The sequence below is a fragment of the Ylistrum balloti genome, unplaced genomic scaffold (assembly GCF_031769215.1).
Source record: "Ylistrum balloti isolate Yb309-2 unplaced genomic scaffold, AGI_CSIRO_Ybal_v1 Utg369814, whole genome shotgun sequence".
NCBI classification, from domain to species: domain Eukaryota; kingdom Metazoa; phylum Mollusca; class Bivalvia; order Pectinida; family Pectinidae; genus Ylistrum; species Ylistrum balloti.
The window spans coordinates 108591-132727 of NW_026781985.1; the positions used below are offsets into that span (position 1 = coordinate 108591).

General features: G+C 34.6%; 1 protein-coding gene across 2 annotated transcripts in view; it reads left to right on the forward strand.

Annotated features, from left to right (window-relative positions):
- The first annotated feature begins 1028 nt into the window (after positions 1–1028).
- LOC132544898 (rhotekin-like) overlaps positions 1029–24137 on the forward strand; it is a 34753-nt gene continuing 11644 nt past the window's right edge. The window contains exons 1-5 of one of the 2 annotated variants that reach the window (XM_060208551.1): positions 1029–1344; positions 18021–18214; positions 20484–20533; positions 21581–21634; positions 22118–22238. In XM_060208551.1, coding sequence (XP_060064534.1) covers positions 1318–1344; positions 18021–18214; positions 20484–20533; positions 21581–21634; positions 22118–22238 — 446 coding nt within the window. In that variant the 5' untranslated portion in view covers positions 1029–1317. Of the gene's footprint in view, positions 1345–12043; positions 12264–18020; positions 18215–20483; positions 20534–21580; positions 21635–22117; positions 22239–24137 lie in introns of those variants that run through there. The other variant, XM_060208550.1, reaches the window with a different exon arrangement.

The following is a 24137-nucleotide window of genomic DNA, read 5'->3' on the forward strand; positions in this document are numbered from 1 at the left end:
GCTAGCATAGGTTTGACTGTATTCTTTACTCTTAGATATAGAAAACGAGAACAATAAGTTTAATGCACTAAATGTACCTAAGTTAATGGTAATTTTATCACAAAAGGGTTAAGTATTAGGTTAAGTACCTGTTCTCTGATATCATAAAGAGGAGGCCACAAGATACCAAGAACTTATGTACTTCATATATTTTGGGTCAAGGAATTTGAACTTCAGCAACCTAAAGCTTTGCCACATCAAGCTTCTTGATAAATTTCAAACACAATTTTTTTTCTTTCTATTATTTTCTTCTTAAAAGGTACACATTTTATGAAATAGAAATGTTAATAATTAAAGAAAATCTTCCAATTTTTTCTAAATGTGAACAATAATATTTGGTCTGAGTAAAACATAGTTAACAGATTTTAGAAAATTGTATGAAGAATTTTTATCTTATAATATCAAAAAGATAAGTTAAGCTGAACAGGCAAGTGAAAATCCAATGATGCAGTTCCTTATTACTGTAATAAGTTATAAGGCTCATATTGCCTCCCCTTAATATAGACGGGGACATGTGCATCGCCAGTACCAATTACACAATGGGTAAACCATTAATGTATAAAGAGTATCTTTTCACATGGCTCAGTACTGTCCAGGTCACTTCCTTTTGAAATTTTTTTTTCTTCTCCATCAAAGAAATAAAATTGGCACAAACTTTAGAATTAAAAGGGAAAAAAATGAATATGATGAATTACCCTGTTGGGTGCCTCTTAAATGTATGGTTGGCTGCTGCAACAGGAAACTATAGTAAATTCGGGGCTAACTCAAAAACGTTTCTCAGTTGTTGAAAATCTCTTCAACTTTTTCAGACCAGCCCTTTCCTATAGCTGCCACTGATTGTGTGAAGAGGAATTATTTTTGTGAAGTTTGTTTATTTACCGAGTTTCAATTATTCTAGAAAATCTAAATTGTTATCAAGTTTTGTACAAAAAAAAAAAAAAAACTTTTGATATCATCCCTTTTCTGTTAGAAAATAGTGTGGGAAAACGGAAAAGTTCAGGAAGGCCTATTTTGTTTGTATTTACGAGGGAGGATGACATCTCATTTTTATGACTGATTTTGTCGGGGAAACATCTTGTGTCAAGTTTCTAAAGTTTTTCATGTCAGGACTATAATACAGCTAGCTGTTGGTCAGTGTTAAAGTTTAAAAGCTACTGCCTGCAAGTTACAGGCTACAGCACCATGTGATCAGCTAAACATAATTACACCATGTGGAGCTAGCTGGGGAGTGTAATTTCCAAGTACTCTACAATATATAAATATATCATTTTCATTAGGATGGAAGACTCTTCTGTTTTCATCACTGTAAGTATAGACAAGATTTTCTTTCAAAATATATCTTAAAGCTTATTGTTATCTTAAAACAAATGACAGTTCAGTGTGAATTGTGAATATACATATACTGCTGTTGTTTTGGTTTGTATATAGATGTAATGTGGGTCTGAAAAACCTTTTTTTTTGGGACATTTTATAGACTTGCTGTGATGTTGCACATTACTTGTGTTGATTACATACTGTACTTGTAGTTACACTATGATATGATATTCTGGTAGCTGTAGAGCTACAATACTCCAATAGACTTAAAAGTATATACGCATCATTTCCATGATACATGATAATGAGGATTTATCAACTAATTGATTGTTAGAATGTGTTGGTACTATATATATCCTGATATACAGTACCATCTATTAAGCTTAAGTTTTAAAACCTGTGACATTCATATATATATATATATATGGCATGACTTAATTTTCTGCTATAAGATATTAACTTCCAAATGTCTCTCCATTTTGCTGCATGTGATATACAGCTAAGTACTGCATGCTGTCGAATTAAAAAATTCCAAATTTACTGACACAGTTGATGAAAGGTACTTTTAATAAACAAAATTAAAACTTAAATTAACATTTCCATTGTATTTCTGTACTGTGTGATACAATTTGTATGAAGATTTGACACAGTGATGAAAGTTTGTATTCTGGACGATTTTGAAAAAAAAAATTTCAATTTTTTCTTAAGAAATATGTATATATTGTGACCTAATTGTTGAGTAAATGTCAGCAACGAAAACAGCTGTTGCTTGTTGATGACAATATGTGGAGCTGAAGGGTATCAGTCATGCACAGGATTGTTCCCCAACGTAACTAGAGGGGGCAATTAACGTGTGCAGTATATACTCACTAAAACATGCCATACATCATTAAGTGTAAAAATATAGGAGTTTTGACTGCTGGAAAAACAGAAATATGCATCGTTAGCAATATTCTATGGAATGATATTGTTGGATGTGATTAGCAACACTGCCTTTGAAAGAACAAGTAAATGACATAATTTGTGTTTCTTGTTTCAAAATGAATTAGAAATTTAGGATTGGTTCAACAGATACATATATGACAACATCTCAGTATTTAGAATGTAGAAGTTTTCTTGTGATCTCCATTTTAGGGCTACCATAAATGAAAAGCTTCTATTTGTAAATAGAATTAACAGTACTTTGTGTTGATTGGCTGAGATGCTTAATATTTGTGCATGCATTTTGAAAATTGACTCTATTCTTTACCAAACCAATTGGCTTTGATACTATATATACTGGTATTTGTTTGACTTTTAAAATATTGATTTTTGTGTTTTTGGATTCACCACAGCCAAGGCCATAATGTTAACTAATACTGCTTCTGGTAAAGGACATTATAGTGCTGTCTCATTGAACTGTCATTACCTGGGCACTGTAAGATGATAACTGAGTGGATATAATTTAAAAAGATAATGGGCTAATCAGTAACAGTATCACACATTGAAAACTGACCTAGAAGTTCCTTGCTTAGATTATGTACATACTTTCCAAACTTAAAATCATTTCTAAAATGTGGCTGTTAGAACAAAGAAAGAGAAAAAAAGCACCTGGTCCAAATTCATTTTGACATAGCTGAATGTTTTGGTTACAGATGTCATTGTCATTAAATATTGGGAACAAAGGTATATCTAAGTTTCAGGTGGGGGGGGGGGAACAATTTTTCATCATTTTGCTCAGACTTTTACTACCCAATGCAGGTATATGTGTAGCCTGTGTGGTATTTTCTTGATCCTCGAACTGAAGGGAAGAGGAAAAAAGGAGTTTGAATGAAATGGACAATAGATGTATATTTTAACAAACTAGTAGAAGTACCATTATGTAATGTTGTCACAACATTGAATAGCAAGGCATCTGTGGATTCATTGTGAACAAAAGTTCTTGTAGTGTTGATTATCCAGACCCTTTTTTCTTTGAGGAAAAAGTTATTGTAACGTATGAGAGAAATACAATTCTTTTTTTTAATTTCTTCTTCTTTGTCTTTTGAGAAGTTTATAAATAATATTATGGAAATTTCATTGCCATTTAAAAAATTTGTATGTAGTAAATGCTGATGTAAACAGCTTTGAATACTGTCTTCTTTTTTTCGGAAAATAGGAAAACAAAAAAAAAAGACAAAAAACATTAAATATCAAATGAGTTGAAAGGGCTTTTGTATGCTGAGGAGATTAATTGATGGAAGGGGGGTAACTCCTGCTGTCTTTCTTTGTTCCCTTTGTCAGATTTGAAAGGGTATTGATTTTTGAGCTCAACCGTCTCTGTATCTGACTCTATCTGTTCAGCAGCCATTGTCAAAGACTGCCAGCCCCAGCAATTAACATGACGATCAGGCTAACCAGACACGAGGCTGCAAACAGACAGCAACAAATCTGTATTCTCATGGCAAAATGTGCCATCTGCAACACTGGCTAAAAAGGAACATGATGAAATGTACAACAGTCAACAGTTAATGTTTACTTGGCAGTGATAATTGACTACACAGATTGTTAAAAATTCTTCATTATTGCTGTGGAAATATGTTGAAATTGTGCTTACTGGGATAAAATGTTAATGTGATCAAATTTTATGTAAACAACCAAGATTGACTGGTAAAAATTGACAACACAGGTGTTTAAGCGGAATCTGTGATAATATAATTAGTGCTGCTGATACTGGGGATATTTTAAGGCATGGCCTTACTGTACTTTTGACCAGTGGTCAACAATGACAGATATTGAGGGAATACCTAGCCCAATTCCTGACCTGCTCCTTGGAGGAGCTGCCAGAACAAAGGTATAGTGGTTTTTTTTCATTGTTATACAGGAAGATATGTGTGTGATGGGCAGTAAGGAAAATAGTTGTCCATTGTTGTAAAATATAACTTATCATTTAGCTTATCACAAAAATTAGTTGAACCTGAAGACTTTAAACATGCTGAATACTTATGTATGATTATAAATGCTAAATATATATATTACTTATATATAAGTATCATTTAAGACAGCAAGTTTACACATTTTTTCACCATTTTTCTTCATTAACAGGAAATCTTCCTGACCTGAATACAGTTGATAGAATATCATGTACATCTGTATTTTTCTTGATCTGTGTATCTGGTACAATGTATATATTATATTACATTGTTTTGTAAAATTAACAGTCTCTGTAACCATTGATCTATAAAGAAGATTTTCTGTGCCATCTTTAAAAGTCCCAGTGTAACAGTCGTATAATTAAAGTAGAATTTTTTTCTATCCCCTTTGCTGATTCATCGACATAATGAATTAGAATTCTGCCCACCATTGATTTACGACATGTACATGTACTGGGCCAGTCCCAATTGTAATTTGAGAATTACAGAGAAACATTTTAATAACAAACAAATTCAGGATGATATTGGAAAGGTTTATTTGAAAAATTTCCTGAGTATTGGACAAGCAGAACATAAATGTTTATCCCGGAATCAGAAGAAAATGAAATTACATGACCTTCACCTTTGATTGCCAAACAACAAATTAATTTCTTCCAGCTGTAGTGCACCTGAGGGAACTGTGAAACAGCAAAGACTGATAGCATGGGGAGGAAAAAAACATGAAGTAAATGAAAAACAGGTTGTAAGATACAGGTTATCTTACTGATAAAAGATAACTTAAAAGTTTGGTTGGGGGTGGAGGAAATCTAATGCGAGACAACATCATAGGATGAGCTATTTTGTTGATATATGGAGACCAAGGTTACATTTTTCATCTGACTTCAGACTTAGTGTAAACTTATGTGGTCCAGGTGCATGTGGCACTTGTGTGTCTGTATGTCTTGGGTATGTGCAAGTGGCTTTTTATGTTTGTGAGGTTAGGGCGTATCAGAGATACTGGTTTATATTTGCTCGAATTACCATCACAAATCTCTTTTTTATTATAGTGTTATTGATTTTACGGCTGGAATGACTGTGGCAGAGAGATGCAAATTTTATCAATAGAGCGTAAAATCTGCTGTCCAGGTTAACACTGACTCTTCAGTGCCTGTTCCTTCTGAAATGATTATACACTGTTTGTATTTACTTGCCCAGTAATTATTAAATGATTGAACTTAATTTCCTATGTATTATCACTGCTTATTAAGGACTACTTCTATACATTTTGGTAGGAAGAAGATGTTAACACCCCCAATTGAGTTAGGTTTCAGAAGTTGCAGCTGTGTAATAAATGACTGTCAAACTTAACTGGGAAATTTTGACCTGGCATAATTGACACTCATATGTACAAGGTTACCCTGTTCAAGTTAGGGGTCAAGATAGCTCCGTTGATAAGTAGCCTTACCGACTGGTCTCTGCTGATACGGTTTACTGTCTTTGAGCAAGAAACTTTACCCTAATTGATGTAGATATGTGACAGACCTCCCATATGTTGTTCAGTGAGGTTAAGCTATAGCTACCTGAGCTACTATAAAGAATTTTTCTCTCTTCAAAATAACCTTGACTTTTCATGGGGCAATAAACATAACAAATAACAAAATTGTTCAAGTCTGTGTGTGGCAGCTTTTATTTACCAAAATTACATGGTTGGATGGCCGTAGTTGATAAATGGTGATTATCCCACCGTTTATCTCTCCATTTAATTTTCTGAAAGTTCATGTTTTTAAAAACCTTCCTGAACTTTTAACCCTAAAGTTTACTGAGCCATCTCAGGTATAAAAAAATGTAATCTATTTAATAAATAATTAGTTTTTATTGAAATCAATTAAACACAATGTTACAATACAAATATTTTGAATAGTTACAAACCTTTGGTTTGTATGTACAGTAGAACCTTGTTAGTCTGGACACTTTGGTTTGTGTATACAGTAGAAACTTGTTAGTCTGGACACCTAGGTTGGTGTGTGGAAACTATATCATGGCTAATTAATGAAAAGAAATACCTGCAGTTGCTCTTTTACATGTATCTATAAAGTTTGACATCTGGAAAGCTTTCTTTTTTCCGTACTGTCATTTTCAGCTGTTGATTTGGTATCCCGGGAAGTACATGAGAGTTCCACTATGACAGCCAGCTTTATGGTGTGCTTCCACTTTCCCCGACATAATATCATTTTGAAATTAATTTTTCAGGACAGTTTTGATATATACCATAATTGTATTGATCTGATATCTATACATCATAAACTCATAAATTTTCGAGAGGATTTTAATTTTTTGAATTAATGGTTTAACACTTAATCCGCAAATCCATATTTGTCATCAAATTATTACAGATAAAACAATTGACCTGAATCTTAGAACATGTGTGTGATAAATATCTATTAAATTTAGTGCCAAAGAAAATAATATTATAGTGAAACCACAAAATTTGAGCCCCACAAAAATATAGGAATTTTCGGTATACGGCAATACAATTAATCATGTCATTATGATACAAAAGTAAAGGATATTTGAGTAATCAGACTTATTATACCTCTATTTAATTATACTTATCAATGGAAAAAAGTCAACACCCTTACATTAGTGCATGTTTGGTGTGTACATGATACTCTTGGCTTGGATACCAACCGATTTGAAGGGCGATTGAGGAGTAGGGACAAACTTAGAAGGATATCAATCGCAACAAGTTCAGAGTAAGTTGGTTCTATAGAAGCTAGGTCATGGAAGGTCACAGACGTAATTTCCATTACAACTTCGCAAATAAACTTGCCCATATTTTTTGTACTTGAGGGGAAAATTTTCTTGTGATGTCTTGATGAAGTCCACAAAGTCCTGGGCGAAACCGGTCGACAATACGATTTAAATAAGAACCGACTTACTCTGAACTTACTTCGATCGATATCCTGCATAGTCAGCCTTATATAATAATATACCTTTATGGGGTCGCTGACTGATCATGATTAGCCCCCCCCTCAGGCCTTCAGGCTGTCACAATACAGTGTCTGTAATCATGTTTTATTGATGGACACACATAATTAAGAGATACACCTATCCCCTTTGTTTTAATTTAATTCCATATTCATGTTGAATAATTATTGTTAAATCTTTCTGGATTTGCGTACAACAGACAGACTACCTATCTAGATCACATTATGAATTATCTGTCTGTTTCTTGTTATGAGATTAAAATATTTCCAACAGATTTGAAAAAATTAAAATGATACATGTTTGCTGATACACACTGCAGTACCAGGAACCATACATAGTAAAACAGTTTTTGGTTGTGTGCAAATTTAGCAATTTGGCATCAAATCTGGAAAATATTTCAAACAGACTCTTAAAAAGATAGATAATACTTTTCCTGTAAAATGTATTATAGTCCACCATTTCCTGCAATCTTAGGCTATAAAGCTGAAATTAGATGTAAAGAAAATTAAAATGCTATCATGCTTCTGAGCTGTATCAAGATTTTCTGCAAAGTAAGGATTTGAAACATCGAAACAGCTTCAGAGCTTGTCAGTTAATTGGGTAGTAAGGATAAGATGAAATAAAAAGGTAATTAATTGCATGTGGTCTATGTGCAGGTGTGTTGTAACTCGGATCTTATAACTTGATAATACTGAAATAGAAATTGATTTTTATAAATAAAAGTTTTTCTTCATTATATTGATAATCATTGGGTCACCTGTAATTAAAGCAAATTTCTATGAGGAGTTATTTTTGTTAACAGATCTTTTGATACTGGTTAGACACAGGAAGGATAGTATACCTGTTAATTGTCAGAAAATTAACGTCACTTAATACATTTCAACTATATATTTGACATGATAATGGGCCCTGTTCATTGAGTCATTCACTCGAAAACTTCATTTGACAGCTCTTTTGAACCCACAGGTAAAATCTGACATTGCTTAAGGGCTTGTTACAAATTTGGATTGAGCTGGAAAGAAAAGGTGAGAAAATTTAGAAACAGTGACCAAGTGTGAAGTCGTTATACAGCTAATATTGTTTGCCTGGAAGCAACAAATGGAAAAATTAAAATATGACACTTTAACACGTTTAATTTCAAAATTGAAATTCTTTTGCTTGCATATCTGAATTGGTAATGCAAACCGATCATTGTGGGCAAGGAATATATCGGAAAGATATATTGTATGAAAGTTTGTCCTTTGGGTGTGTAGTGAAAGTTATATCTGTGGTGTATACCTGATGTAAATTTCATCCAGGTGTAATAATATTATAGAGATATCTTACAGACACAAGGGCGCTGTGTTTAGCTAGCTAGCTACTACTGCACACACATACCTGAATGGGTTTATAGGCTTATTCAGAGAGCACCACACCGTTCATTCAAAAGCTGGACAGCTTATCTTTTGTGGACTTTTTATGGGTCACAGGCTCAGGTAAACATTTGGTACAAGGTGGTGTGGGTGTGGAAAGTCCAGAAGAGGTTAAAAGGAGTCAGGACATCTGTAAAGTTATAAAATGTGTACAGGGTCGTCCAACAACCTTAATATTATCTCACATCCTGTCTACCTGGCTAATGATAAGTGGATAAACCATGGTGATGTCAGAATTTCATCCCAAAGAAAGTCATTGAAATTGAATACATACTAATATCAGTCCTGTCGCCAGCTCTGGACTATCACTGTTTGTATGAGGGGTCCATTCAGACAGATGTTACCTACTGTTGGCGTGGATCAAAGGCGGACAAGTTAGATGTTACAACTGGTGTTGATGTGAATGTATGTAGGAAATCTTAGTCTCGTACTGATGACAAGAGGTTGTGGAAACTATCTTGTCATTTCAAGTTGGAGGAATGTGTTAAACTGTGTCCAAACCTTTGCCAACTTACATGTGGAAGATATTTTCTTATCTCAGACAGATGTTAACAGGTTTTATAGAGAAGATGAAAGACTGAGAGAAGCAGATTGTGTGATGACACACACACACGGAGTTAAGTGTACGTTAATGAAAGTTTTCTCTGGCCTTGAGCTTAACTGAATATTACAGTACTTTATTGAACATAGACTCAAAGCTATATCACAGATCTGGAGGCTGATGGGCAGGAATCAGAAGAAGGAATGAAGTAAAGAACAAGTAGGAGCTTTGGAGACCCATATACTCTGTTCAGAAGGGACTGCTATAAAATATCAGGCCTGCTTTGATTCAGTGGCTGTGTTATTGGCTATTATACAACAGGCTGGACCTCTGCAGCCAGTTAGTTATATATGCACAGAAGGTCTACAATGTTTCCAAAATATTTCCACCTGAGTACTGGTTTAGCAAGTGTAATTAGACAATTGCCTGGGTGGTAGAGTTAAAGAGCTATACAATTGACCCTAAGTGGAAACAGTGTTATCTCGGAACAATTAACACACAGTGGGATATCAGGGGCACAGAGTACATGTGTGAGAGATTAAAGCTGGAGCCCATGAGACCTGTGTTGTACCTTTATACCTAGGTTAACACACATTCTAGTGATAACATACCCGTTTTACCTACGTGTGCCAGATCCTTGTCAACTGTTTTTGCTTGCAACAAAGATGGACAATTGTCAGGGACTTTAAAGCTGTTATTACCTACGTATGTATATAATACATCTGATTCACAGATAAGCGGTAAATCTATCAAAAAATGTTTTTACTTAGAATCTATTTAGTAAGTATTTATTTACTTATATCAAATCTGAAGGAGATTTCAGTAGAGTTATTTATAGAAACAAGTGTTTGGTGAACATGTGGTTAATCAATTCCTTATCTTGACGTTTTTGAGAAATAGAAAATTTCTGAATTTATAAAAGATGGAATTGAAGATTATAGTTTAAAATAATTTAGTTTCTCTGATGAAAAGGTGATCAATAGTTTGATTTCCACCAGATAAAAATGTTCTATTTGTGATATTTACACAAGGTTTTATCGACTGCAGCCATTGTGTAAAGGTTTTCGATGTAAATAGGAGATTTATTATTGCTATAATGCTGATCCGGCTATTGAATGGATCGTTTATTGATGTTAGGAGTGTCACTGAGGTCAAAGGTCAAAATCTTGTGTACACATTATTACAACTGGTCAACAGTGTCCTTTCTGTGTAAGTTTTAATGAGGTTTATCTGAGGGTCCCATGTAGTTAATTAGGTTGTAAAACTATGGATTGTTGTTATGGGGAGTGATATCTGTCATTAGAAATATTTATTAATTAGCTTAATTAAGTCCAGAGATCCGGAATATCATTTAAATATATATTACAGTTATAGGGGATCGGTTGTTGATGTCCTTTACTGTTGTGAAAGATGATTTTATAATATTTTAATTTTATCATGTGGTCTTAAGCAATATATCTTGGACAAGAGATGAACAAACACAATAATTCACTGATGCCTGAGTAACATTTCTCTGTGGTTTCATATTTAACCTAACAGGATATATGTCTTGTTGACTGTGTGTTAGTCAGACTTCCGATGGTTCATGCTGATGTCAATAGTTGATAGGGGGAGGAAGAGAAAACTTCATATCTTCATTGAATCATCTGAATTATAGCTATTATACGCCTTGTCACCGAATCCAATAAATCTCACAATTGTCAAGTATATCTATATCTAACGACACTATCTACTACCTGCACCATTATAAAATAATGTCAGTTGGGATTTTGCCCATACAAAGTCTGATCACGATCACAACGTTTATTTTAAAAACTGTCTGGGATATGTAGGTATGTTGAGTTTTCCGACATCAGGGCACTATTAGTGCTGCAGGTTCTTTTTCCTTTTTTTTTTGGTAACTTGCCCAATGAGAAAAAAATTTTTGGTATATTATCTAATACATTAATTGTCATAATTATTCTAGATATAGAACTAGAAGACTTCTTTTTTTAGATAAAGTTAGAACTGATAAATTGTTTTATAATTGATGTCTTGACCCTGTTTAGCAGGATCATATATGATAGACAGATTAAAACCAGAAATATGATTGTGTAACGATTTCATTAGGGAACATTTTTTGCTGTAGGGCAGCTGTGATAACATATTGCTGAAGGGTGTTTATACTGTTTGTCTTTTGTTGCTGGCAGTTGGAGGTTATTGCCTAGTATATATCTCAAATGGTGATCAGAGATTTGAAAATGGGTGCGTAGAGAGATAGGTGATGCAGGAAACCTATTTCAGTTTTTATCTTTTGACTTATTTTGAGAAATTTTTGCTGAAGTTTTAGGTAGTGGCATTTATCTAGGTGAGAGGGAAGGTAGAATCTGTTAAGTTGGAAGAAGTCTAGTTTGGCACAGACTTTTGTGAAGTAATTGATCTGGACTTTAGGGGTTCTTGCCTATACTACTCTAGATATGTTGATCGTTTGGGCTGCCTCCAATGTTGTAGAAATTCCAGACGGTTCCGTATTGGTGAACAGAACATAGTGTTTCACAAAGAATGTGTACTGTTTGTGTGTTTACAATATAGAAAGTGGTTAGGTATGATGGGACAGGAGATTGATGAAAACTTTCTGTTTTAGCAATCAATACGAAGGTAGTGTGACCAGGATAATTCTACCTGACGTGCATCTGCTACAAGATTTGGAGGTTACAAACTATTCTCTTTTTTTTTCACTGAAGATTTCCTCATGATAAGACGGAAGCATTGTGTGTTCTGTCAACATTGAAATGGTTACATAACAATCCACCACCAGAAGCTGCGTTTTCAGACATGTAGTGTTTGCTGCCTCGATATCAACACTATATTTTCGGGGTTTCAGATAATAGGTTTAACTTTGGATATTTACACTGAGTCATGGAAGTCACTAGATGATATCAACTTTTCGGTGAATCTGTTTGTAAAACTTCTGTAATTATGGATAAATGCCTGCCTATTGGAGCCTTGGCACATTCGTCCCATTCCTCAAAATCTAGCGCCGAGGAGGAAGTTACCTCCCCTATCATCCTAGAGGACCTCAGCCTTTTCTACCTCCGCCAATTAGTGGCAAGTCTAAAGGTAAGATAATTCCACAAGTCCAAAGGTCACAGATTTTAAGACCAAGTAAATCACATACATGTAGAATGGTTGTTTATAATACTTAACAGTACTATGACCTGCACAAAGTGGATAGACGTATTATGTTCTTCAGATAACGACTGTCTTGAATTGTACTTATATTAACTTGTGCAATTCTAGTATAGATAAATCAGATGGATGAAGAAACATTAAAGTATTCACATTCATTTTGGAATGTTGGAGATGTGGTGCATAAATGATAACATTTTGCAATATTAAGCCAAGATAATTTTATGATAATATATAGATGGGCTTACTCCCAGACATGGGCTTATTGCCAGAAAAAAAAATTTAACAAAATTTTAATTTAGAAAAGCTCTAGATAAAGAAAGAATCTAAAAGAAAACTACATGAAAAATGTTTATGAATACTTTTACCCCAGTTCTAACCCTTATTTCATTCTCTAAACAGCTTACAAAACTAGAAGAAAAAAGGGGGTCCCACGTCCAACCATGTGGGTTTTCCCCAAGGTATTGCTGTTTCATCCAACTTTAAGGTCTTTCCCCTGCTTTCATTTGGGCCAACAAGAGGAATTAGTATAAGTTGGAATTACTTGTTTTTTAATTGTTGTCAGATAGATAAAGTTTTTAAGAAATGTATTGATGGGCTTAATCATCTAATTAGCAATGATAGAGAATCTCTTTCACTTAATGTAAGTGAATCTGGTGTGTGTTAGGATGCAAGGTGATAGCAATGGAGTATACATTAGATGGTTGCCTTCGGCCAGGTGTACATGTAGACATGTCTGAACTGAAGAACACTAACGAGGAGGCAGTCTGTTTAGCCCAGTGTGAAACTTTTGTCTAGTTTACCTGGAGCTTTTTCTTGTAAAACCAATTTTCATGATGTGATACTTACCATAACTTCAGTATGCATATCTTCCACTAATTCCCATTCAATTGTATATAATATAATCAATCAGAGTGCCCAATAAACCCCCTGTAGGGAGCCCCTCTTACCTGCCCGTCTTACCTCCACACGACCTGAAATACATCCTTCTTTTTGGTGCTGAGCTGGCTGGTTATATTAATTATTATAAAAACTTCCAATGTAACACAAGACTAAATGAGTCTGTTACGTAACAGTTCCTCTACTACAGGCTAGAGGGTTTTGATAGCTCAGTTGGAATCACATTGAGGCTATTCAATAATCATTGATGGCAGGTGATGATTGGAGGTGTGGGAGTTAGATCTCTACTTGAGATTGTTCATTTTCACCAGGAAGTTAAGACCACAACTGTGCTTTATTATATGCATGTTGTGGATGTGTTTCATAGCAAGACACAAACTCATTCACTCTTGAGAACGTGATGGGCCTCTTGCATGTTGTTCTCTGAGATGGTCAACATCTTCTAGAAGGTGTCTTCCACACTTAAACTGATTCTGATTGTTGCAAAGTGCATTTGTACGGTTGGTTGGTGAAATTCTATTTATTTACGACACAAACTGCGTTTTTTTAATGTATTTTGTGTACAATTACTGTCATATGTATGATACTGGTGCACTGAGAATATGTACACCAGTCTAAAATATCTTATGTTACTCAGTTGACTGCTCTTGTGTTTAATTTCAGGCAGTGTCCCTAATGTCAAATCATAAATAAAGGGTCCTATGTGTTTAAGTTTGTGGACAGGAACCGTTCAGTACCAGCTATGTAATGAATCAGACTGTTACTGTACTGACACTGTCTGCAACACTCTGGAATATTTATGTGCTACAAACAACACAACGACAGCTCTGTGACAACTTAAATGCCTGTTGGTAATTGGCTAGATTAACTTCAAATTGTCACAGGCTGAATTGTCCTCTGGGACATTTCGGTGCGTAGATATGACGGTTCTGTTATAATCGGTCTTCAGACTTAACTCCTCACTTCAGTGACCTTGACTGTTCAGTAATCAAACTGACCTGACTGAACAGTTAAACTGTGTAAGATATCTATCTGTTCATTCTGTTCCCTCTCTGAAGGAAGACTGATAGAATTTGTGAGGTGGTGGGGGTGGGGGTGGCGGTGGTGGGGGTGGTGGGGGTGGGGGTGGGGGTGGGGGTGGGGGTTCAGGCTAAGATACTAACATATTCAGCAGGAAAGATTTAAACATCAACAAGATCATTGAAGAAAATGGGACATGCACAGTACAAGTGTTTCATGGATTAAAACATTGTCAGATAAACTTATTAGCTTAATTAAAGCACAAAACCATTCAGAAAGAATTTCCAATCTCAAGTTTCTAACATAACATTGTACATATATTTAAGTTTGAAAACATTATGAAAGTTTTGTTTAAAATCAAAATTATAGCAAAATATTCCAGAAATCTTTGATTGTTACATTTACCAAAGGTTATCATGATAAATTAGTACCTGTTGTGAGTGACGTGAAAAACTTTCACAGTGGTTGGTATTGTGTATATAAACATCAGAACGGAGATGAATTCACATTTTCCTTGTGTTTTGGTAAAACTTGAATAATTCTTATAAATCAAGAGTATTGAAGAAACAAACAGAAGTTATACACGAGTATTGTATGAGAGTACAATGTAATGAAAATTTGTGATACAAAGGGACTTAACACACAACAGCTTCAGGCAAAACTACGCATGAAGAAAAGCATTTAGCACCAAAGGAGCTTATATGCTGTGTGGTGTGGATGACTGTTTCTATAATGAACCCACATGCACTTAAATGGAAAAAACTCTCACAAAAAAGTCTTTGCAATTGAGCATATGCCAGTTACTGGTGTTAAAAAGTTTTTTTTCAAACTGAAATTTAAATGTTCTGTTTTCATGATTGGTTGGTTTTTATTTTTACTCACATAGTCAGAAGGAGAGGTGGTTTATGCTGTTCATCATTTCTTTGATAAAAAATCCTACTTGTCATGAATTACCAAACAGATTTTGACCAAATTTAGTCTGAAGCATCCTTGTGGGCAGGCAATGTGCAGGGTACCAGTCTTAAGGCCTGCTATTTCTGAATTACAGTTATTGCCTTTTGTTAAAATTTTGTTAAAAATTATTCTGTCTGCATCTAAGATAATTTATACATCAGTCATACAAAAACACAGTGCTTTTTAGCAAAGTCAGGACCCTTGACCCCTCAGTACAGAGTTATTGCCCTTTGTTAAAACTTTGTCATGAGCACAGCTTTGCTTGCATTAAAACTTAAATTCAGGGTCCTTTAATTACAAAATTATTACCCTTTGTTAAAATTTTGTATCCATCAAAGTCATTATTGGGGGAGAATTCATCTTTGTCACGGACACTCTTGTAAACAATGTTCATAAGATATTGATATCACAGATTTTAAGTTGTGAACTGTTAGGATTATGACCTCTTGAAGAAATTTTACCGTAGGCTTCAGCTTGTCTTTAAAATCCAACATTATACCTCATGAAGAGTTACTACATCCATAAGCTTAGGGCAAATGCTGTGTCTAGACATCACATTAAAAGCCAAGCATGCAGATAAACAGATTGGCAATGAGTAAATAAATATTTAATATCTTTTAAATTTCATGGTACATGCACATATGGTGTATTAAAAAAAAACACAGATTCCCATCTATTAGTTCATGTTTTTATATAAATCTGTATTTTCTGTAGAAGCTTATATTTGTTGTCACGGGTTAAGAATTGTGAATGTTGGATAAGTAAAGGAGGTAGTGAAGTTTATATGGAGCAGATTTTTCTGCCAGAATTCATCGGTCTAGACTGGCCTATATACTACACTAAGTAACCCCTCTGTTCTTCCTTCAGTGGAGTATAGACTAGACTCTGATCTCAATGTTTACAGAAAATCAGCAGCAACTGGAGTCTATAGCAACCTTCACATCATGTCAAAATTCTGACCTTTTATCAACTGGTTGTATCTATAGGGTTGACTCTAAGTAATTTTTGTCAGCACATGAGGTTTTTTCCCTGTGTTGGATTACATTTGGTAGTTTATAGAGAGTCCTAATGATTTCTTTTTGAGAAGTTGATGTGCTGGATTAAATGTCAAAAATTAAGAAAAAACAATTTGGCTTTTTATTCTTTCATTAGTATATTGTTAATGTCAGCTTTTTATCGGTGGGATATTTAATATTTCGTTGACAAAGTTGTCAATTCTGATTATCCGTTGGCCTGTTTATTCATAATTTTTCAATCACTTAATCCATTCCAGTGTAGTTTTCAAGACTTGGCAGCCATTTTGAAAAATGATTACCAATGCTATAAGTGACATGAGCTGCACTTAATTAATGCACATGATCAGTTGTTTGACCAACATGACATTTTCAGATGAAATCTAAGGACCCATAGTTATCACATCATAAAAGATGGCTCCCGAAGGAACAGTCTTCAAAAATGACATTTTGAGTCTCAGATTAATTCAGCTAGGAGTTGTTTGGTTTACTGAAATTTTGACTCCTTGAATTAATACAGCCACCAGATTCATTACAAATCTTTAATAACTTGTAAAGAAGTCCTGACATCAGAAGAGCTGTTATGAACCAGATGATTGTATTGATACCAATTTTCTTGGTGCTATAGGGATCAGGCTTAAGGCCCAGTATTATTGTGACTGACCTATGGCAGGAGCCATGATATTCCTTGTATTTGTGAATGGAGTTCGTAACAGTGTAATCTGTCTGCAAGGCCACTGAAGGGAAACAAGAACAGTGGTCTTCATAGACAGGTGGCTTTTATATAGAGGTTCTTTCTAATGAATTATATTGCATCAATAACAATGGAAGTGACCTTTATAGACAGGTGGTTTTTACTGCAGGTTTAAGTTGTAGTTAGCGAAGTAAGTGATGACACCCACCCCACGCCCCCATCCCCCTCTATATTGATAAATGTCATTATGGTGTGGAACTCAATTATCTAATTAGTGTAACCTGTGACCTATGAAACCTGTGCCCATCGTTCCTTGATTATACGGACTAATAACGAGGAGCTCCAGGCAGCTGATCTCAACGCAATAAATGGACAGATGGTTTGGTTCCAAGTGTTTCATTGCAATTTGATGGCGACTAATAGGAAAATGTATTGAGACAAAAGTAAAAGATGTTAGAAACAGATATTGGTGTTCAGTGGAGCGGGGAACTCGTCCATATGTCTCTGTATATCAGGCTCTGTAGTATCAGCATGGGTGTGGACAAGACGAGCAGTACTGACTGGGTAACTATATTGATGGGGATCTTTGTCACTGTAAATGTGGTACAATTCATTTAAAAACATTTTGGATAAACAGTTATATAAGTCTACTTGTCTATATATTTACAAATTTACATACCGTTATACCAAAAGGTCATGTACGTATGCATCTGGGTTCTATCTTTCTGTCTGCGTTGTGAATTACTTGACTCAGCATGTGACATATTTATTTTATTCATTTAACAACGATGTTTTGCATTAGTCTCCGGGATATTACACATACAGTGTATTATGACACGAAAGTGAATGACAGAATGACTTTGCTTTCTCTTATGAAGGTTAAATGATCTTGTAAGTTAAATCAAAGTTATTCCTACATGTGAAATTAAACAGGAAACTATCATTTTCAAAAATAAAAAGATGACTTCGACTAATCCACAGGGTGACATGGCTTTTTTGGCACGGATTTAATTGCCGTATGTGGTTTTGTTGTTTCAATATTTTGCATCATTTAAGCCACACAAGCATGTTTGACCACACTGTATCATAAAATTGTAATTTTTTTAGGACACAGACCTACAACAAAAGATTGACCATGAAGTTAAGATGCGAGAGGGAACAGCCAAGCTGTTGGCTGCAACCAAACACCCTGCTCAGATGTTGGAAGCCGCCCGAAATCTCCTTACGTCCAATACTCGAATCATTGCCTATATGACAGAACTCCAGAAACGAAAGACAGCTGAAGTTCTTGGCAAAAATATGTATGTATCAAAGATTTTGATAGAGACCTTTTTTTTATCAAAATGAATCTCTAAAAAAAACAAAAAAAATCCAAACAAAAATTATTTACATTCACATTAATACTGGAATACATTGATACTGAATTTTTTATATTGAAAACTCTGACCAGTGGATTGTATGTTTTCATATCACACTTTTCAAAAAAGCAGGATGGTGAGGTTGGGATAAAAAGGAGGGATACTTGGACCAAATTTTTATTTTGGAAAAGGTAGACAAGTGCTTGTAGATGGCTGGCACTTATTTAGCAAATACAGGTACATTATATAATATCAGTGGTCACTAATAGAAGAGGCCTTTTCATCAAATGCATTAATAAGTTTTTATAAAATTAATTAATTTTGGTAATATTAATTGCTGTTTTGGATTAAATTAGAAAAAAAATTTAATGGAAGCTCAAAATAGTAAAAAGAAAAATATGTAGATATATTATTCAAAAAAGAGAAAGTATCGATTACAAAGACAGTCAAAGGTAATCACAATACATAAATAATTATGCTGAAGTTTGAAACTGTTCTTTCTAGGTTTGTGTTACTGTCAAAATGTTCCGATAGTCCATTATTTCTTCTTCTAAATTGATATGAGTTTTCAAGCAAATGGACAAATCGAAGAAGATTTACAACATTTGTAACATTTACGTCTGAAATTGCTTACTGACGTCAGTCATAGGGAGATTGGTTATTGAGAATTGGAAAACTGAACTGATATCTGCCGGGTATAACAATGTTTTACAAATTTGGATAGATCAATAAATAGGATTGTAACCAGAAAATGAAGAGGTCCATGCTGGATCTTCAAGATAAAATGACAGGCTTGGAATGGTGTGTAGGATTCGCCTCTTAATTTACTGTATTTAACATATATTTGACCACACTTGAACAAAATAACCCAATTTGTTAATAAATTAATACATTTACAGTTTTTTTTAAAAATTCATTTAGCTAGCAAACTATGTGAGAATTTTTGTTTCAAATGGAAGAACCCATTGAATTTTGTCGACTTACTAAAGATGGATGTATTGGAAGTGATCACTTCAGCGAGTAAAGCTGTGATGGAGCTTAGTGAGTAAGGCTGTCGTGGAGCATAGTGAGTAAGGCTGTGGTGGAGCTTAGTGAGTAAGGCTGTAGTGGAGCTTAGTGAGTAAGGCTGTGGTGGAGCTTAGTGAGTAAAGCTGTGTTGAAGCTTAGTGAGTAAGGCTGTGGTGAAGCTTAGTGAATAAAGCTGTGTTGAAGCTTAGTAAGTAAGGCTGTGTTTGAGCTTAGTGAGTAAGGCTTTGGTAGAGCTTAGTGAGTAAAGCTGTGTTGGAGCTTAGTGAGTAAAGTTGTATTTGAGCATAGAGAGTAAAGCTGTATTTGAGCTTAGTGGAAAGGCTGTGTTTGAGCTGAGTGAGTAATGCTGTGGTGGAGCTTAGTGAGTAAGGCTGTGGTGGAGCTTAGTGAGTAAGGCTGTGGTGGAGCTTAGTGAAATAGGCTGTGTTGAAGCTTAGTGAGTAAGGCTGTGTTGGAGCTTAGTTAATAAAGCTGTATTTGAGCATAGTGAGTAAAGCTGTAGTCGAGCTAAGTGAGCAAGGTTGTGTTGAAGCTTAGTGAGTAAAGCTTTGTTGGAGCTTAGTGAGTAAGGCTGTGGTGGAGCTTAGTGAGTAAGGCTGTGTTGAAACTTAGTGAGTAAAGCTGTGTTGAAGCTTAGTGAGTAAGGCTGTGGCGGAGCTTAGTGAATAAAGCTGTGTTGAAGCTTAGTAAGTAAGGCTGTGTTTGAGCTTATTGAGTAAGGCTGTGGTGGAGGTTAGTGAGTAAAGCTGTGTTGGAGCTTAGTGAGTAAAGCTGTATTTGAGCATAGTGAGTAAAGCTATATTTGAGCTTAGTTAGTAAGACTGTGTTGAAGCTTAGTGAGTAAGGCTGTGGTGGAGCTTAGTGGGTAAAGCTGTATTTGAGCTTAGTGGAAAGACTGTGTTTGAGCTTAGTGAGTAAGGCTGTGGTGGAGCTTAGTGAGTAAAGCTGTATTTGAGCTTAGTGGAAAGGCTGTGTTTGAGCTTAGTGAGTAAGACTGTTGGAGCTTAGTGAATTAGGCTGTGTTGAAGCTTAGTGAGTAAGGCTGTGGTGGAGCTTAGTGAGTAAAGCTGTGTTGAAGCTTAGTGAGTAAGGCTGTGGTGGAGCTTAATGTTTTGTAATAGCAAGCTTCTGAAGCTAAGTTTGTTGATGATTTGCCGTTATTCATTGAACTCTTTATTTCTAGGTCTATGGATGGTAACCAAGTCCCCTGTAAGTCAAGTCTTTGTGTGTCAGGTTAGTATCTGTTCTCTATACTAAAACCTTACTTTAATTTTTCTTCAATTTCCTTAGTAAAACCTCAAAATGACATATAATATATCTAGAATGAGTGATGAGTTATTGATTTCTTCTCATGATATGGCACTGGTCATATTTATTTCAACATCAGGAAAGTCTATAAGTCACAGTGGTGTTCTAATACATACAGATACATGCAATCATTGTTTTGTGATTAGAAAAGAAGTAAATGGAGAAAACAAAAGCCACACTGTCAGAGAAAAAATCCAACTTTTTAAACACAGAGAAAACTAGTGTAATATATAGGTATCATGCCACTGTCTTGCTGATCGATGCAGGAGAGTTTGTGACTTTATTCAACAGCGTAAATCCTACTGCTAATAAACTCAGCTTGACTGCTGGCTTTTCACTGAAATATTCAAACCACTTTCAGATGTATATTGGCCATGAGATATCCTGATATGTTCCATATCAACTCAAGTGCTTATCAAAAAAACAAAAAAAGGATTCAGTTTTTACATGCCTGCAGTGTTAGTATGACTGGGATGTATTTAAATGCCAATAAATATTTCCTGTTCCGGGTTCTGGCCAGACTTATAGTTTAAAGGATAGATCAGATAATTACCCTGATCAGATTTTATTTCGGAGTTTTCACCACTATAGAGGAGAGGTTGGCATTACCCGGTCAGAATGTGACTAGGAGGAGCTGTTGGCATCTACATCAGGGTTTTTGACTCCATAACAGCCAGCATAGGATAATTGTGTAATAAAATAGTAGTAATCAAATAGTGTTCAGCTGCTGGGCTTGGCACTGTGATGAAACCAAGTACATTTTCTTGTTTCTGTTCAACTGTTGTATATTGGGGCATAATGAAGAATATAAATTAAGGAAAGTCTTGTTCCTGGCATGACTGATGTGGTGGTTGGTAAGTTGATGTGATCGGATTAAACTGTGCCCCCAGCTCCCTCCTGCAGAAAACAGAATGCGGCATTATCTCATGAAAATGTTACGGTGATGAATATCATAAATATTTTTGTTTACAGATATCCGAATCCCTTTGATGTGGAAAGATACAGATCATTTTAAGAACAAGGGAGGTAAGTCTAAGAAAAATCTGGTTTTATCTCAATCAATATAATCCTTTGATATGCCTGTTATCAGTTTGTTATATAAAGGACAAAAAATTGATTTTCATCGAAGCAAATGTACAAAACAGTCAAATGCATTTATGGATCAACGCATTAGTGGGAAATGTATTTTCCAGTTTTCTTTTTTTTTTTTTTAGACTTTCTATTGGCTTTAGGGATTTTCACTCCTATGTTTCAGAAAGTGTATCTATCTGGAGATTCTATTTCACAATTTCACAGAGTATCACCTGTGTTATCTGACAACTGTTAAGACTGAACTAAACCATGTTCGTATGTATATTTATGTATATTTGCACAATCATGTTCCTTCCAACATTTCACTTCCACATGTGTGACTATTTCAGAAAAAAGGTGGGCTTTTTTTAAGACTCAGACATGAATTATTGTATGTGTGAAATTTATATAAAGAACAAAATGATGATTTCCTTGCAGATTATCGCCGCTTTGCAGTATTTTGTTTAGTGCGGATTGGGACAGACCTATACGATACATCTCTCATTAGTAATGTCGACAGGAGTATGACTGACCTCTCTTTTGATGATGTCATCAGTTTGTGAGTACTTTATGATGTCACAAATTCTTGCAGTCTTCTATTGATGGGTTTTTTCAGCTAGCTTGATGTAGATATATTCAGCACATGGTTCACTTGTCATAATTAGTTACTGATTGATGAAATCAATCTGCTTATCATCGAGGTAACCATAGATGAGGCATTTGATATATGTAGGGATATCATCTTCTGTAAATGGTGAGGGATCACTTCTTCAGAAAACCAGTAAAACATAAAATGCCAGTGAAGGGAGGTACGGCTTCTGGATTATAAATGGCACCTTTTTCCTCATGAGGCAGCTGGGCAGCTGGTATACCATTGCGGCGAATATATGGACAAAAATCAGCAGGATGAAAAAACAAACACAAAAAAAAGGGCGGGTACCAGGATGAGATGATAATGTTTATTTTTATTTTAAGTTTGCGAAATAGAAATGACATCATAAATGAATGGTTGAAGTTTCATTAAATAATCATATGATTTTGAAGATTTTTAGTTTTCTATAAAGTTGAATCTTATTAAGCTATTCAATTTTCATTTTATTGTACCTGGTAAAACTGATATTTAAGTCCATATCATTTTTGTGATTTTTCATTACACAACAAAAATTACTACCGATTCAGCAGTATAGTTCGGTGACAGGATCCACTGAGGGACATGATCTTAATGTTGAAAAGCCTTTGTCAATGGAGGGCGGTCAGGATTAAGCAGATTTACATTTCATGTTGAAATTGACACAGGAAATGGATTGATTGAATGTAAAAATAAATTCCAATATCCTCTCATTTTAGAAATATTCACATCATTTTAAACTTCCAATATGTTGTAATAGAAAATAGGGTTAAAAATTTACATGTATGGCCCAATCCTGGTACTGTTGAGAAGCAAAAGTGAATGTTAAACTATTGAAATGCTGTCTATATATGTAGGATTTACTGTTGGGAACCTCCTTATTTCTGACAGAAAATCATGACTACAAATCTTAATTATTATGGGTTTTTTTTCACATGATTTATAATTTTGAAAACACTTAAGATATGTTTTTTTTTAATCAAGACCTTGTACAAATACTTATGTGATCTCTCCTGTGAAAACTAAAAATAAATTTGGCTGATATGTAAACATAAAAAAAATTACAAAATATATAAAACTTCCCATGTGTTAAGTCACTAGAGATTTGAAATCACTCCACATATCAGTAAAATTTCAAACAAAAAACACCTTTTTTTAGGCTCAGATACAACATTGATAGAAGTGCTGTACATACTGAATTACATTCAGAACTACATGTGACAAGATTTAGCGGGAAGTTTTGTTTAAGAATTGACAGTTTATCTACATAAAGTCATACTTGCCTGTAGTATTGATTCCAGCAAACTCTTATCTTTATCGTGTTAAGTCACATGATTTATGTAAGATTAAATGCAAGGTTATTTGGCTTTTGTTTAAACTGGAAGTGTTAAAGTCTATTTTGAGCAGGAAATAGAAAAACAGAATTTCAAATAGGCTGAAATAAATGCCAGCTATATTTTCTTGTGTATGACTTTATTTGAATTTTAGAGCCCAGTCTAAGAACCGTGATGTCAACTTTGAAAGCTTACAGTAATTACTGGAACGGGGTTGCATTTATTATGAAACTGATGTTCATTATGTTAGTTTGGCACTAGCTTTACTGTGTTATGTATCAAATATCATTATCTACATCAAGAATAAAGCTACTTACCTAGAGCTCTTATTTTGGTGATTTTTTTTTTTTTTTTTTATGTATACCTTGCAAAATAACTTCAAAAATGAAAAAAAAAAAGTAGTCTCGCTCATGAACACATCCTTCTGCTACAAGCTTTTGGTATGTGTGAAAATTTAACTTACTGAAAAAACTCATCTACAGCACTTAATGGTTCA